The 17,565-nt window shown below is 41.6% G+C and overlaps 1 protein-coding gene across 1 annotated transcript in view; it reads right to left on the reverse strand.

Moving 5' to 3' along the window:
- The window catches only part of LOC139216715 (voltage-gated potassium channel KCNC1-like), a 57,626-nt gene that overhangs the window by 21,547 nt on the left and 18,514 nt on the right, over positions 1–17,565 (reverse strand). Inside the window, exons 2-3 of the mRNA XM_070847928.1 lie at positions 1,807–1,938; positions 329–1,190 (exon numbers count right to left, since the gene is read on the reverse strand). Coding sequence (XP_070704029.1) covers positions 329–1,190; positions 1,807–1,938 — 994 coding nt within the window. The remainder of the gene's footprint in view (positions 1–328; positions 1,191–1,806; positions 1,939–17,565) is intronic.

Raw genomic sequence — 17,565 nt, forward strand, 5'->3', positions numbered from 1 at the left:
TAGTGTCTCTTACAATGAAATGAACTCTAAATTTTGGTGTTTTGGGATAAGACGTGATATCGGATCAGGGGTCATTGACACACTTTTCAAGGGAGTGTTTACACAATTAACCAATTAACGGATTAGTTGATTGAAAAGAGCCAACGATCTTGATAACTGAATAAGTCAAGTCAAGCAAAAACGAGCCTTGTTTTGTTTCCAGCCTCTCAAAAGTTGAGGATTTGTTGCTTTTCTCTGTTTCATGTCATTGTTAAGTGAATATCTTTGGGTTTTGAGCTGCAGTGGAAAACTTCAACCATTTTTTCAAATTTCTATGTCAATCACTCACCTGCCCTGTTGATCTCGATGATCTCTTCCTGTGCCAGAGGACAGTCTCCCGTACCCATCATGCTGCCAGATCCAACCATGCCTGGCCCGATCACATTACCCATCAGCCTGTGCGGCGAGGCAGTTGCCATGGCCAGGGCATCTGGCTTGCAGTAGTTGGGGCTGCCTGGCTGTGGCGCTCGGGGGATGTGCTTGTTCCTCTTCTTGGGGAGCTTCTGCTTGGCCATGGCCAGGGAGTAGTACATGCCAAAGTTGTTCACAATGACGGGCACAGGCATAGCAATGGTCAGCACGCCAGCCAAAGCACAGAGGGCACCCACGAGCATTCCTGACCATGTCTCAGGGTACATATCCCCGTAGCCCAGAGTGGTCATGGTCACCACAGCCCACCAGAAGCCAATGGGGATGTTCTTGAAGTTGGTGTGGGCCGCAGCCGTCGGGTCGTCTGGGTCGGCGCCAATTCGTTCGGCGTAATAGATCATGGTTGCAAAGATGAGGACGCCCAGCGCCAAGAAGATGATGAGCAGCAGGAACTCGTTGGTGCTTGCCCGCAGAGTATGGCCCAGGACCCGTAAACCGACAAAGTGGCGGGTCAGCTTGAATATACGCAGGATACGGACAAAGCGCACCACACGCAGGAAGCTCAGCACGTCTTTGGCTGTTTTGGAGGAGAGACCGCTCAGTGCCACCTCCAGGTAAAAGGGCACGATGGCCACAAAGTCAATGATGTTGAGGGCGCTGCGGAAGAACTCTGCCTTGTCAGGGCAGAAGATGACACGCGCCATCACCTCAATGGTGAACCAAATGACGCAGACACCCTCCACATATGTCAGCCAGCCATCTGTGACTACCTCATAGACTATCTGCAGGGTAGAAGAAAAAAATAGAGGGTTAGTACCTTTTATCAAGCCTTCACTAATTCATTTATTCACTCATTACAAGGTGCCCAGATGCACAAAACCATGTTCCCCAGAGCATATGGTTCCTCCTTCTAATTGTCAGAAGCATTTGTGCTTCGTTGTATTTCTCTTTTATCCCTTCCTGTCAAAGATTAAACTTTCTTTGGCAATTCCTTTTTAACTACACACATGGATGTATAGAAAAAAATCTGAATTCATGTGAGGGTGATCCTAACTAACTAACTTTCAGCAGCAATTCAGTTGTTCCAAAGGAAATGTCAAACCATGAAAAAACTGAACTGTGTGTTTGTGTACTCTTACAGCCCTGGATGCTACAGGTTGCATTGGGAAAATGTAGGATTGAGCATTTTTGCTGGTTGCCCCATAATACAAACAAAAAATTAGGCTATGTCAGCTTCTGTTGCTTCATTTTTTGGTAATTCCTACATTGTGTGTCTCACAAATCTCCAAACCTCTCAAAAGAAGAGTAAATACTAGGTTGTTGGGATGACCTTTAAACAGTATTTTTTTTTTATGCGATAATGTTATTGCGTTAAAAAACAATTCACAAAAACTTTACCTCCTCGTGCGTTATGTTGCCGACGGTGACATTCTCTGTTTTGTTGTAGATGGTGTTGAAGGCTTCGTGGGTCTCCAGGCAGAAGGTGGAGATGGAGAGGAGGATGAAAAAAAGTGATGCTAACGCCACATACTGCATAGAGAGAAACAGAAGGGGGGGGGGGAGTTACAATCTGCAGATCAAGCGTACATAATCTCCTTTTAATCAAGCAACACTACTGGAAACTGTCACACCTGCACACCATCATGTTCCTGGTCAGTTGAAGTGTTTGTTTTTACTATTTTGTTGTACATGTGATTGCTGGTGGAGAAGGAGGGGTTTGGGCCATTGCAGTATGTGGAAAGCAGTGGTTATGCCAACAGGCTGCAGATAGGAGGCGCCAATAACACACTGAGGAGAGTGGAGGAATGTTGTTAATTCAGTGCAAATGTCCCGACTGCTGCAGTCCCATTGATAACAGCACAGTCAGAGATGTAGGGGAAGGGAGGGAGGAAGAGGGGAGGGAGGGAAGGATGATGGATAAAGAGTGTAAAAGTAATGAGGTACACAGGTTGTGGTTGTGTTTGTGTTTGAAGGAGAGGCAGAGAAAAAAATAGATGCAGTGTGTGTGAAGAGAAAATCAGCGTGTAAGTGAACAATGGAGGAATAAGGAGACATACACATTACTGTGAGCAACGCGATGAAAGCACACATTTCATGTACCATATCACATTAATGTCTATTGATGTGTGTGCAGATGTAGATCTGCCACATATAGGTAGAGCAGTCTTTTTTCTATCAGCATAGGATCGATGCACCATCTACTTGTCTTGTCGACCACCTATGTGCATGGACGTGTTGGGGTGCGTGCAGTGCAGTGCAGTGCAGTGCAGTGCAGTGTGTGCACACTAGCAAACATCATCCTAAATGTTGGGATAGATGTCAACGTTCAGTCACATATAAACAGCTTGTTTTCTAAACCCCTTTCCTTCCTTTTAACCCTGATGTTCATTTTAAGCAATGCCCTGCCTCCAGTCATGCAGATACGTGCAGCCCAGATACTGACCACATACGTTTTTCAGTGACAGAGCATTGACAACAACAATATTTGGTATCTTCTACCCAAAAGCAACCATCTGAAACTTTGGAGGAAAAGTTGTTTCCACATGCCAAGAAGCAGCCAATTGAAGACAGTTTGTGATACCATGGTGGGGAAAAAAGCCTAATTACATATTTATGAAAAAAGCATGCATTTAGAGGAGCATTCTTGTTTTATGTTGGTTGATTAGGTACGACACAACTCCTCAGAAACACATCTGTCTCTTTCACCAGCTGCAGCTGACACAGTTGCTGTGAGATCAGGATCACTGGGCACATACATGATTTGTTTTCCTGTTCATGCCCACAGAAGCAGATGTGCTCAGGGTGACAGGTGCAGCATCCACAGGCTGGTTACACCTGTCTGAGCTAACCGATGTATGAATTGTTGCAAGATTCTGTGGAGTTACACCTCTACTCTCCCGGTCTCTGTCAATATAATTGTGCCGAGCTATGAAATGTCACACCACGTTACTGAAAAATTTGGCCAAGTGAGAGTATGTATAGTGAGTACATTTGTACATTTTGTCATAGCAGGCACACTGTGTTCAAGCATTATTATTATTGATTATCATTATTAGTAATTAAAACCAAGCAAGCTTATTTAGATTCAAAACCAGTCAGACCTTCCTGTATATGTGCACACATGTGCATGTTTACATCTCACACTGCAACTGTCTGTTAGAACAATGATGAAAGTCGACTTCTTGCTCTGAGTGTGTGTGTGTGTGTTTCTGTATGTGTTTGTGTCCAAAGTGCACAGTATATTTGTGCTTGTCTGTTCAAATGCTTGCATGTTTATATGTTCAAATATGCCTAACCACTGAATGTATTTTGTAGACATGTATTTGTATATACATGTCTGAAAAATGTGTGTGCATGTTTGTGTGTGTGTGCGTGTGTCAGGTCAATGATGAAGACAGACAGATGAAGTCTTCCTCTAATCCTCAGGGAGCACATCAAGTCCCACAGCTTATTATCATGGTCTAATTTAACACTGCTATCTAGAGCTGCCCTGGATACACACGCACACACACATGCACACGTGTTAGAGAGTTATTAAAAGCAGATACAGAAGGATAGAGAGCAAAAAACATTCCTTCATTTAATTTTACAACTTGCCTTGGCAAGCTCATTTTAACTGGGTGCTGCACCTTTTTAAAAAATATCAATCCATTTTACATATATACACTTAATCTCACTGGAGTATCAGCAGTTATTTTATTTTGGTAGTACTTGCAGTTAATTGATACAGGGTAGTTGCCTGTGCAGCTCTTTTCTTGTCAGATATGTGAAAAATATAACTTCTGAGAGTGAGTTCAGGACATATTGTGGTATATTTAATTGTTAAGTGCAGAAAATACTTTAATCCTTTGACACAAAATAGTGATTGATATGATCACGAGGTTAGACCAAAATTCACCAAGAGTGCAACTATTGACGCAAACATCAGTACAACAGCTGTAACTTCTGCAATATGAACAAATTCTGTCACATCGCTCATCCTCTAAACAGTGACTCAAACAAATGACAATTTGAGAAAAGTTATGTCCACTTAACCAGTCAAGTGTCTGTGGTTAAATATGAATGTTGTTGGGAGTAAAAATACCTTACATCTGAATATATCCATTGAACAGTTCGAACTGAATACTGGACACAGCTGTGTAATAAATAGCTCCTATGCATAGCTACTGTTACACTCTGAGCTACTAACCGTTGCCTGGGATGTTACGAAGCAGACAACTGTCTTTTCCTGCAACTGTTTATTTTGTCTTTAAACATAGTATATCAAAGTCTTTTCACTGACATACAGCACAATAGCTTCTATTTCTGTTATCAGACGACAGTCTGCATTGGATCTTTCAATGGGAAACACCTTCTACCAGCCAAAGTCTGCCCAAATGTGTCTGGCTGGTGTGTCTGTCTGCTCTGCCAGACACTTTGGCAGGTAACCAGACATCATTTGGCATCATAGTTGGCTGGTAAAATAATGTGATTGTTTAACTGTTTCATATGAGGGCTTTAGCTACCACTGTGGCCTGCAGATGGTGAAAAAAGGCTTGACTTCGTAGTTTTGAATGTCACAAACCCTTAATGAAGACTGACACACATGGATGTTCCCAGTGAAGATGAGGCAGCAATAAGGCTTTTTTACGACCAGAATGAAATAAACATGTGTATCTCAATTAGGGGCCTGTATCACAAAATGAGATTAGTGACCCAGCCAGCTATCTTCTCGGGTGACTATGATTTTCTACTATCAGGACACTGGTTGGTTCATTTTCAACTGGGTTGAGTCAAAATGGAAATCTGTGCTACATGGCCAACCTGCACCAGAGCAGGTTAACTTTGCTAACCCAGCAGGTCCTACTGCTGCTGCCTCATATTAACCCTCATGTTAAAAGCATTCAGTGGTCAAAACTTGGCTAGCTTTTATTGTGAAGCAAACACAGGAAATGCAGTGCATTTGTTGTTGCTGTTATCTCTGACAGCATTTGTTATGACTATTATTATCAATAAATCATTCTATTCATTATTAATAAAACCAGGTGAGTTTGTTTCGCTGCACTGTGAACAGATACGCCAGCTGCTCTTTTGCTGCATTTGCTGTAGTATTAAACCACACTACGGAAAACAATGTGTCCCCAAATCAACCAGGACAGGAATCTTAAGAATTACAACTTTAACCTCCAAGTATTAGTTATTCATAACATTGAAGATCAAGCTGGACTTCACACATGTACAGGTTTTAACTGATATTTAAGTGAAACATAGTGTACAAGTGTAAAACTGTCACATACTTCAAGTCTTTTTGTTGGGCTGTATAATTGTATACTATTCACTGTAACTTCTTTAAGACTCTTTTCCTTCTTAGATGCATTTTCCACTGAATGAAAATGAGAAAAGTAAACAAATAAAAGTATAAAAAGTCACAATAAACACTCTTCACATCTATAGTCCACTTGTTATTCAATGTAAGAGACACAAGCAGCTCTGGAGTTCATCCTGCCCTCCCCACTTCCTGAGTCCCTGCTTCGTCCTCTCATCACATTCCTTCGCTCACTCCTGCCAGTCATACAGAATGACCTAAATTTCTTTTCCTTACCTCCTCCCCTGGACAATTTCCTCTCTTTCTTTAGCTCTATCTTTCTTTATCTTCCTCATCACTGAATACCTTTTCTCCCTCCTGTCACTGCTATTTTCTCCTCTATTTCTGTCACTCTTTTTATACCTTTCTCCTTCATTTGTGTTCTCGCCTTCCTCTTGTCTCTTGGTATCTTTAGATCTCTCTTTATTCGATCTTTGTTTTGTTCCCTTCAACATTTTGCTCCTTTTTCCTGTCTTTTCTTTCTTTGTGTCTGTGATGTGAAAAGTATTGCTTATAGTGACAAACCCAAACAGTTATTACCAAACTCTGCAGTTCCCCATCAGGTATGTTTTTAGCCGCCTTTAGCTTTTTGTTAAAAGCTTTCCAAAGAAGAAACACCAGACGGACACATTTAAACAGTTAGCAGCCGAAAAGCCAAATATTGTTTTTCAGGGGCTTGGTGGAGACCAAACCAGAGCTAACAGGAGAGTGAATACTAGACAGAAATAAATGGAGGATAATGCCAATCTGTGTTTGCAAGATGTGTATATAGGCACTAACAGTCATGTGCTAACATGGTAGCGATAACAGCTGCATATGGTGATAATATATCAGGCTTGTCTGTCAGTCAGCTTTTCTGCCCGTAGTGGCCAAACGTTGCTTAAAACAGCCATGATACTAAAACATTTTGCTGACATGTAACTACCCAGCTATTAGTCTACAAATAAGAGCAAACACTGACCAAAACAGACACGCTTGTTAAAAGCATTTAAGTGGTCTTACACAGGTTTGCTTGTGTTAGCACATCGGAAGGAAAAACACTAAAACATCATCCGGTGACTCAGAAAATACTCATTACTTAAGTACTTGGCTAATAATGTCAATACTGAGAGAGGGGGGGAGGGGAGTGAAGACAAATGAGCAAATGTGCAAGTCAGCAGAGAGGAGACAAGTAAAGAAAGAGAGAGATGATGGAAGAAACAAAAGAAGATAAGACAGGCAAGACGGGGATGAAGCAAGAGGAAAATGCTCTGAGCTTGGGACGGTGGATCAAAAGCTTCTAATTAGAGTCATTTGGCCTGGCCAGGCTGGAGATCTGTGCACAAACTCATCACACTGATCCCTCACTGACCTATATGTCAGTGGAATGAGGGAGGAGGAAAGGCTACTAACAAAACTAGAGAAAGAGAAAGCTGTGGAGCACTAATTGTACGCTGTGACCTCCAGCAGGTGGATTTACTGTGTGAGACAAACTATCATGACTGTAAGAATTTTAGCAGAGGACCCAGAAGCTCATTTACTCTGTCAAAAGCTGCACAAGAGACCAGGGTTCACATCCTGAGTCCTACATACAGTTTGGTTCAGCTGACAAAAGGACTGTGCTGAGGGTTAGGGAAAGATAGTGCTTTTGGTCACATTTTAATAAAGTAAACTCTCTGAGTCTCTCACCATTACACCACTGGGCACGCTTTGAGTTTTAAAGAACTAGTTCAACATCCTGGTAAAAATGCTCATTGGCTTTCTTGCCAAAAGTTCAATGTGAAGATCGGTTCCACTCTCATGTTTGTTTCATAAATATGATGCTACAGCCAGAATGATTAGTTTAATCTGTAGAAAAACTTCAGTGTAAAAGACTTCCTGGAAGTGGCCACGTCCAGCTGATGACTTGCAGCAGGAGACAGGAGATGCAGATTTTTTCAAGATTTAACCAAAACCACCATCTTTCCCTCATCTTAACCTAATATTTTTGTACCCAGTTTGCAGTGGAAAATGTCAAAAAATATGTTGCACATATTCATACTGTGAATTTTGCATATGCCATGGCCAATATTTTGCACATTCCTGTACAATCTGGACAGCTCTCTCATTCTAAAAACACACATATTCTACATTTCTTTATAGTACTCTTTTTATAGCATTTTTTCTATTTCATATTTATGCTTCTTGGACTTGGTAGTTCTTGCTTTTTCTACTTTTTACTTTTGTTTTACTTGTAGGTATCTCTAACAATTATACTTTGAAATCACGATAGTGCTCTAGATGGTAGCTACAAACAGTTCATTGTGTTGTTAAATTTGGAGGAACTGTTGAAAATAAGAAAAGGCTTCAATCTGCTCAACACTAGACCACTGCAACCAGAAGATACTGATACTTCATAAATGACACCACATTTTCTCTCCTGTAGCAGTGACGCAGCAGTTGGGTTGTCCTCTCTTACATTGCAGAAAACACACACACACACACACACACACACACTGTGTCCCTTGTAAAGGTGACTTCACTACAAATAGCCTGGCTGAAGATTTGCATACTGTTTACTCCCCAGGAGGAGGACACAGCAGGATGTTGGCTGGGATCCCTCTGCACCCACCCACCCACTCACCAACACACACACACTTAAAGTGTGACTTCTGCCAAGTCAGTAAGAATCAGACTGGACAGGCAGTGTGAATGTGTGTATATGTGAGAGGTAGAGGAAAGACGTAGCTGCAGGTTCAGGTGAGAGACAGCCTGCATGTGGTCTTGTAGTCTTGTGTGTTGTTTCAGACAGTAGGACATGGTGCAGTGCATTAGTTCTCAGTGTGCTACAGTAGCTGGGCTGTCTCAGCATACCCCCCTCTGTGGATTCCCACTCTCTTCCCTCTTATTCCACTTCATTTTCCCTGTTTATACTTATTATCTCTTGCTCTTTATCCAGTTGTCTGTCTAGTTGCCTTCATCCTCACTGCAGTTTATGATTTTCTGCATCTCTCTGTCTCGGCTCTCTGTCTCATCCTCTCTCCCTGTTGCTGACAGATGGCGACACGCAGGACGTGACGAAGATCAACTTCAGCACAAACAAGCACAAAGGTCCAACAATATCACTGTGGATATTATAATGGATAATATCATAGGAGCTGAAACCAGCAACAGTGGCCTTTTGAGGTCTCTCATTCATCCAACAGTTTATCAGGTCATTGACATCTCTCTCAAGCTCTTGTTTTCATTCTTTACACAGCCGCTTCCTTCATTTCTCTTGTGTACAATTAAGAGCAGCACCATGAATGCTTTAGCATAAGACCAAAAAGACCCTCAAGACACACCAAGTTGTTGGAGAAAGATCAGGGAGGCAGAGGGGTATGACTGCAGGCTTTCTGCACCTGATGCTTATTTGCATTACTGTGCTGACTATTTGTGTGATTAATCAATCGAACATTGCATCTGCTAAATGTCACAAAATAATGACAAATGTGCAACCCAGTTGACATTTTTAAACTGACAAACAGTCCAAAGATTTTCAGTTGACCATCATCAGAAGTGTACGAACAGGAAGGGAATATGCACAATAAAGTGAAATATGTATAAGTGGGAGTAGTAGCACTAATAATACCAGAGTAGTTTTATACTTTGTCTTACTCATCTATGTTAAGGTCACTTTTGTGGTGTTATCTTCTACACATCCATGTTCTTCCCTCCATTTATGTCCTCTCCTCCTTCACTCCTTCATCCTCGTCTTCTTCCCTCCCTCCTCAGAGAGATGGTTAGAGAAGCCTACTATAGCCAACCAGCCTCAGCCTTGCATAAACCTCCCAAAGCACTCCGATAGTAATTGCTGTCCGGCCTTCACCAGACGTATGCGTAAGCAAAGCTGGACTGCACTGAATCAGCATGGGGGGGTGCGGGGTGTTGGATGTTGGTGGAGGAAAGAGGATCGATGGGATTCTTTTGGATGAAAAACAAAAGAGCCTTGATGTCTTTTCATTACAAATCAATAGATTAAATCCCATCAATCACAATGCATCTCCTTAAGTCATAAATACAGCCAGTCAAGCTGAGTTTGGATCTTGTTTCCCCCCTGAGCTGCAGTATGCTCAGGTGGTGTATGCTGGGAGAATAACTATCTAATGCTTGAGCTCATTTAGGGGGGGAAAGCCATATTTTCCTGGCTAATTTAATCTGCTAAGCAAGGCAGTTTGTGCTTGAAAAGATTGGGCAGAGGGAGAGGGAGTAGGACGGGTGGAGGGAGAGCAGACAACGTTACAAGCTAATGTAATGCCTGGAGCTCCCTACTGCGCTATAATGACACGGACCAAGAGACACCCAAGGTAGAACAATGAGACAGGAAGGCAGGCGGAGGAGGAGAGGTGCTGTCACAAAGCAACGGGGCTCTGGCACTGAGAGCGCCACCCGTCCATACCCTGGTTACAGTACTGAAACAGCCCTGAGCCACACTGCAAAACCTGCTGCATCTAAGTGTGTGCTTGTAGATTGAGTCCACTTGGCTGGTTTAATAAGCCGAAAAAGGCTGCGTTAGGGCAGATTTTAAGTGTATTCATTTGTATGAATGGATAAAAAGGATGCTTTGACAACAGGACTCAAAAGAAGACAAGGAACCTGGATCAAAAATAAAGCAAAAAAATCAAACTGATAGAAGGATTAAACAAAAAAAGAAAAGCTGAAACCCCAAGACAGAAACCAGAAAACTGCAGCCGGTATGTGAATGGCTTTCCTCCTCCTTCCTCCCTGCTCCCTGCTCTGCTGTAGTGCTGCTGCAGGCCGCAGATTGCTGCAGTGCTTCGCTCGGCGCAGAGCTACCTCCAATACACTAAGTAGGAAGGACAGAGCTCTGCCAAATAGTGCCCCAGGCTGCCAAGGCTCAGAGTGGGGGCCAAACGTAGCCGCTGCCAGAAAGTGAATATTGCATGTACCTGGGGGATAGAAAGAGCCAGTAGGGGCGCTGTTCGACACTACTGTGGTGGCCATTGATACAGACCCCTTCGCCACCACAGTTTACAGTTCTTAATTACTACTGCACCAACACATCAACCTGTGCAGTCTCTAATCTCAAAGATATGGTGCCAAAATTGAACTTATTTTAAAGGGACTTTCTTTATACCAACAATGGATCCTTTTCATGATCAGTTGACAGATCTATTAATGTTTTTACAGCATCACTAGATACTGGTAGCAGAGCCAAAGGACATATAGTGATGGGGTGGGGCAGCTCATAACAAGCTTATATCTCATCAGCTGTCATTAAAGTATCCCTGAGTACAGTCAACAGTAAACAACTTCCCGTTCATTGCCAATAAGCTGGAAGTGGATTTGTGTGTTAGCTAAAGACCAAAAAGCAGCTGAGTGACAACTGAAGACAGCTGACTTTGTATCTACGCTGTGTCATTCTGTATTCAAGCTCCAGCATGTGAGAATTTACAGGAGAGCAATTCACTTTTACAAACTTGACATTTACAAACAACAGTGTCCTTCTCAACAGTTTCTATTAAAAAAACAAACTCCCTGTTGTCTGCAGCCAACAGCTTTAGTTAGATCTCACACCATTATTAACACATTGCCATAGTATCACCTTATAAAGTAGTTATGGTGAAAGCAAACTTTTGTCTATTTGCTGACAATGAATTTAAAGTTTTATTTTTAAAACAAGAGTGTTAAGAGTCTAAGCCATGCTAGCAGATCTGTGGGGCACTTTTGCTAATTGGCAAAGGCTGATGGGAAAGTCATTAGTTCTGCAGGTACTTGATAAACTTAGGTACTAGACAAATTGAAATTGTATACTAATGATGGCACTAGATGAAAAATCAAAGGATCACCAAAGTTATTACAATTTATCTTGAGGGCAACATGGATGTCTGAACTACATTTCATGTCAATCCATCCAATGACTGGTGAGATACTTCAGTCTGGACCAAAGTGGTGGACTGATTATCCCTAGAGCCACACTGCCAGCATTGCTAAATAGGATTATTAATTTCATATTAATCCACATTTGGTGCTCTAATGAGTGTTTGGGGAAGCAGGATGTGCATGTGGGATTGAGTCAAAATAAACTTCAGTGTGTGTGTTCATGGTGATGAAAGACCATGACAGCCAGAGAGAGACGTGTGGCTCACTGACTTGTTTCTGTTGTTTGGGACAACAATGGAGCTACATTACACAAAGGAAGGAGATATATCAGGCTGTGATACACACACAGCACTTGTTAGTAGATACATTCAGTGTTGGGATTTGATAATGTACATATACACATTTATCTGTATGTAACTGCACAATTGCTGCAGTGATGCAATTGCTGCAGTGGAGATGTCTGCAAAAGTCAGGCTTGGCTGCCTTTCCTTATACATTTGGAAATGCTCCAAGTGTATATTCATTTGTTAAGTCTTCATGTTGCATAGTCAGTCATATTACATTTAAGAGAGAATCACACAGTTGGTTGGGATGGTTGGAGAAATGGATGATGGTTGGGAGGAGGATGGTTGCATGAAAGCAAAAAGGGTGACTGGATGACGCCTCACACTGTCCACTATAATGATTGACAGCTTGGACCCGCTGCCTGCTCTGTATTGATATTTTAACTGGCCGGTTAGATGAGGTCATCAACTGAGGAGAGCATTCTGCTAAGGTCATATATTGATCTCCTATCTTTCCATATGAGGTGTAGGCGTTCTTAGCTTGTGAAAAACAGAATCAGTCTAATTACCAATAGAGCAGTGAAGTGTAAGTGAGATCCTTGCCAATTTGAGCACAAATATACAGTAACTGTGTCTGTGTAGGTGAGTGTGATAAGAGTGAGAATTCAATTGAAAAAGTCTCTCCAGTTTCCATTTGTCTTCAAACTCCTCAACAGCAAAGAGTGAAACTGTGCAGGTACAAGACTGGGGATGTATCCCAACCTGCCACCCACTGACCCCCGCACACACACATGAACACACACACGATTCCACAGAATACAGCAGGGCTCTAGTGACCAAGCAGCTGGTTGTGTTCCTAGCATGAATGGACAGGCAGTGGAGGGAGAGCAGACTCAGCAACTGGGACTGCCCTCACCACAAGAATGACAGAATTGGTTGTATGTTGACAAGAGACTCTTGAGGTTGTTCAAATAATGATTCTGGTTTCTCAGAAGCAACGACATAAGAAACACTGCAAAATCTCTTAGGGAGGTCAGGGTGGATGGTTGGGCGTACAAAGCGCATGACTTTGATACCCAAGATTGCTCTCCACAATCTATCCCCTCCTAATAGTCAACATTAGTTTCTTTTAACCAGTACCACAATCTTTAGCTAAAGTAATTCTTTACCATGACCACGATCTTTCAGTAGGGATTGTGATCGATATTAGAGCAGCACTTTAAGCTTTACCTAAAGTAGTTCTCTAAGATGACCAGTTTTTACAGAAAGTAGTTATTTGTTACCATGACCACAATCAGTAATTAAGGTAATTCTCACGACCACAAAATGTACCTGAAAAAGTTCATTGCTTCCATGACCACAAATTTGACCTAAAGTAGTTCTTCGTTACTGTGACCACAATCAGTATCTAAGGGAGTTACTGCATTGGACAATGAACTGGCGCAAACACAAATTTCTGGTTGCGTGAACATCATATAAATACTGTTTACCTTGTAAGTTTCATGTAAGTAACAATCTTCATGTAACAAGGGTTGATCAATGTGTAATTAAAGTAATATAATGTATTAACCATCTCAAAAGGCAACAGTTTGATCTTAGCATGTATTTTAACTTTCCTAAACTTCTTGGAACAAAGAAATAAACCTTAACTGTAACAGCAAATGCTTATATGAATCATTTTTGTTTGGAAGGCACCAAGGAACCATGACAATGCCAACTTGGGCAATTTAGTTTGAAGAACTTAATAGTAGAATACAAAGATCAATTAATGAAGAATTGGCTGATTTACCTATTCACAGATTTTAGCTACTGACACAGTATTGATGTATGTTGGCTTATACCTATCAAGAAATGGCAAAACTGAAATTCCGTAATGTCTGGGGTCATTTTAAAACAGTGTTGCTATTACAGTCTTTCATCTCAAAAAACATATTAGCTGTTATATCATTATCATTATCTGATTTCTTAAACTCTCAGATGTTAATATTGGTTTCAGTCTCAAAAATTGCTCAGACTCTGGTATAGAAACATCTCATCCCACCAGTCACTTTAGTTTTTTCTGCTGTTGGAGAAGAAAAAGAAAAAAGCTCAACATTCTGATAACAATTTAGGTCCATCTATGTATCAAATCATTCTTAATGTAATACAAATTAAAAAGAAGTCATGACAGATTCATGTATTTGTTCTGTTTTAAAAACATTTGCAGCTTCTTCCAATCTGACAGGACACTTTAACAAGGTGACTTTTTCAGAGCTAAAAGGTTTTCTTCTGCACGGCACCTGCAATATGTCGATTACTTCTGTATTTCATCAGCTACACTAAGACACATCAGGGAATACGCTGGGGTGTTTGTGTGTGTTTCACTTCTCTCTATCACCCTGTCTATTCTTTAAATCTCCCCAAGTTTTACCTCTGTCTCTCCTTCTCTTACTTCACTGTCTGGCAGCTAGACTTCTTTTTAGCCACGGGGGCAATGTCATTTTGTCTGTCCACCGCTTTGGTCCAGAATGAAGCATCTCAACAACTGTTCGATAATAACTTGACATTTGAAACAGATGGCCACAGTTCCAAGGGGATGAATAAAGCTGATATTGTTGTGTCTCATAGCTATAGACCACAGGCTGTTGCATGTTCAGAACACGCCACTTTGTGCCACATATAACGATAAGATAAGCAAAACTTGGCCAAAACTTCTGCCATCATGGAGAGGGGCTACACACACTACTTGTTCAGTAGAAATACTTTCATAACGAACAAAAAAGAGCTTGAGAGGAGAGAAACAGAGAAGTTCAAGTCCTGCTTACTTTCTCACCCCTGCACGTCTGGCCAATCACTGCACACAGTAGCAGAAATTGTCAGATGCAGCCCCACAACTTTGAAGTCAGACAAGTATAGTATGGGTGAAGGTGCCTTCATAACCCCTCCCAACAAACAGTTCCAGTAACTTAAGGTGCCACATGAGCTAAACTCAGGAACTAAACCCTCCATTCCAGTTTGTGTTGCCACCACCTGAAGAACCTTAAAGGAGCTGATGAGTCTTTTTGTACCTTTGTGTGAACTCTTTTTTTTTTTACATTTCATGACAGTGACCTCTTGTAGCTGCGTGAATTATGACAAAGGGATATGTGTTGATACAGTGATACCTCTAAGAGGTCAGCTGTGCATAAAAAGTGTCTGTCTTTGACTTCACCAGCTGTGGTTTTCATCCACTCCTATTTGTCCTTTGGTTTCTTGTAAGCATGTCTAAGGTCTTTAACCTGACACAAGTCATTTTAGTGAGTTTTCCCCAAATGTTTTCTAAACAACCATCACAAGAAATGCCCCCCCCCCAATGGAGGTTGTGGGAACATATGTTTGACAGAAAGAGTTAAATGCCCACAGTCAGTTAATGAGCTGGAGGTGGGAAAAGGGTGAAAGAGAGAGTGAGTGAGTGAGAGAGAGAGAGAGAGAGAGAGAGAGAGAGAAGGTAAATAAAGAGTGAGCATTAAGGTAGTCACTGTTCCTGATTGAATTTCCACTTTGGAAGATGTTCAAATGTTCTTCCTCTTCTGGAAAAACACACAAAAAGACACTCACACGAGAACTCACGCACTCATGCACAGATAGTAAATAATGGACGAAAGGGTAGTGGTTTGGTTTGGCCCCGTGGTCAGGACAGATTCTCTACAAATGAAAAGATGCCAGTTGTCTGCCACAGCATCAAAAAGCAAACTGCTCTGAGGTTTCTGGGGGACGCAGGTGATTTGCATTAGTGAGAGAAGAGGAAATGAATTGCATGGCTTTTTTGTTCACAATTTTTCTGGTACACTTGGCCTTTCTGATACAGCACATTACAACTGCATCGTACGCTGATGTAAAAAAATGCCTGGGGGTACATTAACTAGCTGGCCTCTTCTCTTTGACTTGGTCTGGCTGCTTGCCCCTCCACTCCTCTCTTCCTTTCTTTCTTTCTATGTGTTTTCTATATCATCCCATATAATATTGTAGTTTGAATACAGTTTCACCATTAGTATATCTTCATGGTCAAATATCAACCTAAGCATGCTTTATATACTGTTTATTAAATGGCTTTGGTGAATACTCAATTCTGATTGTTCAAGTAGAGCATTCAATGATCTGTTATTTCTGTTATAGCAGACTGTTGCTATGTATAACAGCCCGTTGACCTTCATGTCCTGCATCACCCTGTCGGGGTTTGTTTTGCACTAATGAGCAGCTTGCTGTATCCCTTACATATTGCATTCATGCATATACTGTCAGATCATTTATATGAAGTGTGTTCACATGCACTGCCAATAAAGCTGATTCTGATTCTGACTTTTCTAGTTGTCAAATCCATACGAAGGCTAGAAAATGGTAAATGGACTGTACTTGTATTCAAAGTGCTTTAACACTACATTACCATTCACAGGTTGCCAACCTTCCATTGATAAAAAACGAATCATTCACACACACACCATTAGGACTTTGACATACAGACAGAACTGGGATTTGTACAGCTGATCTTCTGATTGGTGGATGACCTCTAAGCCACAACTGCCCCAAGATGAAATTGTGTAAAAAGAACGTAGTAGAAGCAAAAATAGGGTACAGCAATGGAAGCAGATGTGTACGCTCATGTATTTCTGAGTGTGTGTATGCAGCTATAAGTCTCTTGAGTGATTTAAGAACAGCACAAGACCTTAGGGATGACAAGAATGAGAGCAGGATAATGGAATATGATATTATGCAGAGGGACAAGGGAAAGAAAGAATGTTCTTTTATGTCTGATACTCTTATGACTATATACATATTTCTGTCACTCACACAAACAGACACACACACACACACACACACACACACACACAGCTCACTGAGGTGAGGCAGGCAAACAGACGGTAGTGCACTTTTTCTGCTTAGTTCTCCTGTTCTCCCTGATTGCTGCAGTGCTCCACAATGCCATTCACATTTGTCCTTGCAAAAATGTTCCTCTCTTTTGTTGCGTCCTCTCCTCTCCTCTCCTCTCCTCTCCTCTCCTCTCCTCTCCTCTCCTCTCCTCTCCTCTCCTCTCCTCTCCACCACAGACGTGGTTAGTGAACATATTCAAACGTCTAGCAAGCTAAAGACATTTTCCTCAGGAACTTATACCAAAGTATAGCTAGGATGAATTACAATGGGGTTTATCAGTCTGGTCCTCTGCAGTGAAACACACTGTGTGACTGAGGTCAGGTGACTGACTTGAACACTCTGTTCGACAAAGAAATATCCTTGTCAGTACGTTAAGGATGATTGTCCTGCTGTAATGTTCTAAAGTAAAGGGCATTAAGTCCAAAATTCACCCAGTATGGATATAAACACCCTCAAACAACAGAACTGAAAGTGAGCACTTTAACCTCATAGTCAATGTTTCATTTCGTGACTGTCCTCACCAGGACAAACATCTGGAGCTGTGAGGCTGTACTGGGGCACAGCAGTTCTCTGGCTAACATCAACGTGCTGACATGCTGACAATAAATAAAAGTGCTAATATGCTGACGTTAAGACTGTTTGCCATGTTCACCATAGCTTGTTCGCATGCTAACACTGACCCTGTGTAGTTCTCTCATCATAATTCACATATCTAGCATGGATGTATAGAATTAACTGGATACAGTGTCGGAGGTGGATGCCCCTTTATTCCTGTGAAAGTTCCCAGTGGCACATGGAGTA

Source organism: Pempheris klunzingeri, chromosome 17 (genome assembly GCF_042242105.1).
Source record: "Pempheris klunzingeri isolate RE-2024b chromosome 17, fPemKlu1.hap1, whole genome shotgun sequence".
NCBI lineage: Eukaryota > Metazoa > Chordata > Actinopteri > Acropomatiformes > Pempheridae > Pempheris > Pempheris klunzingeri.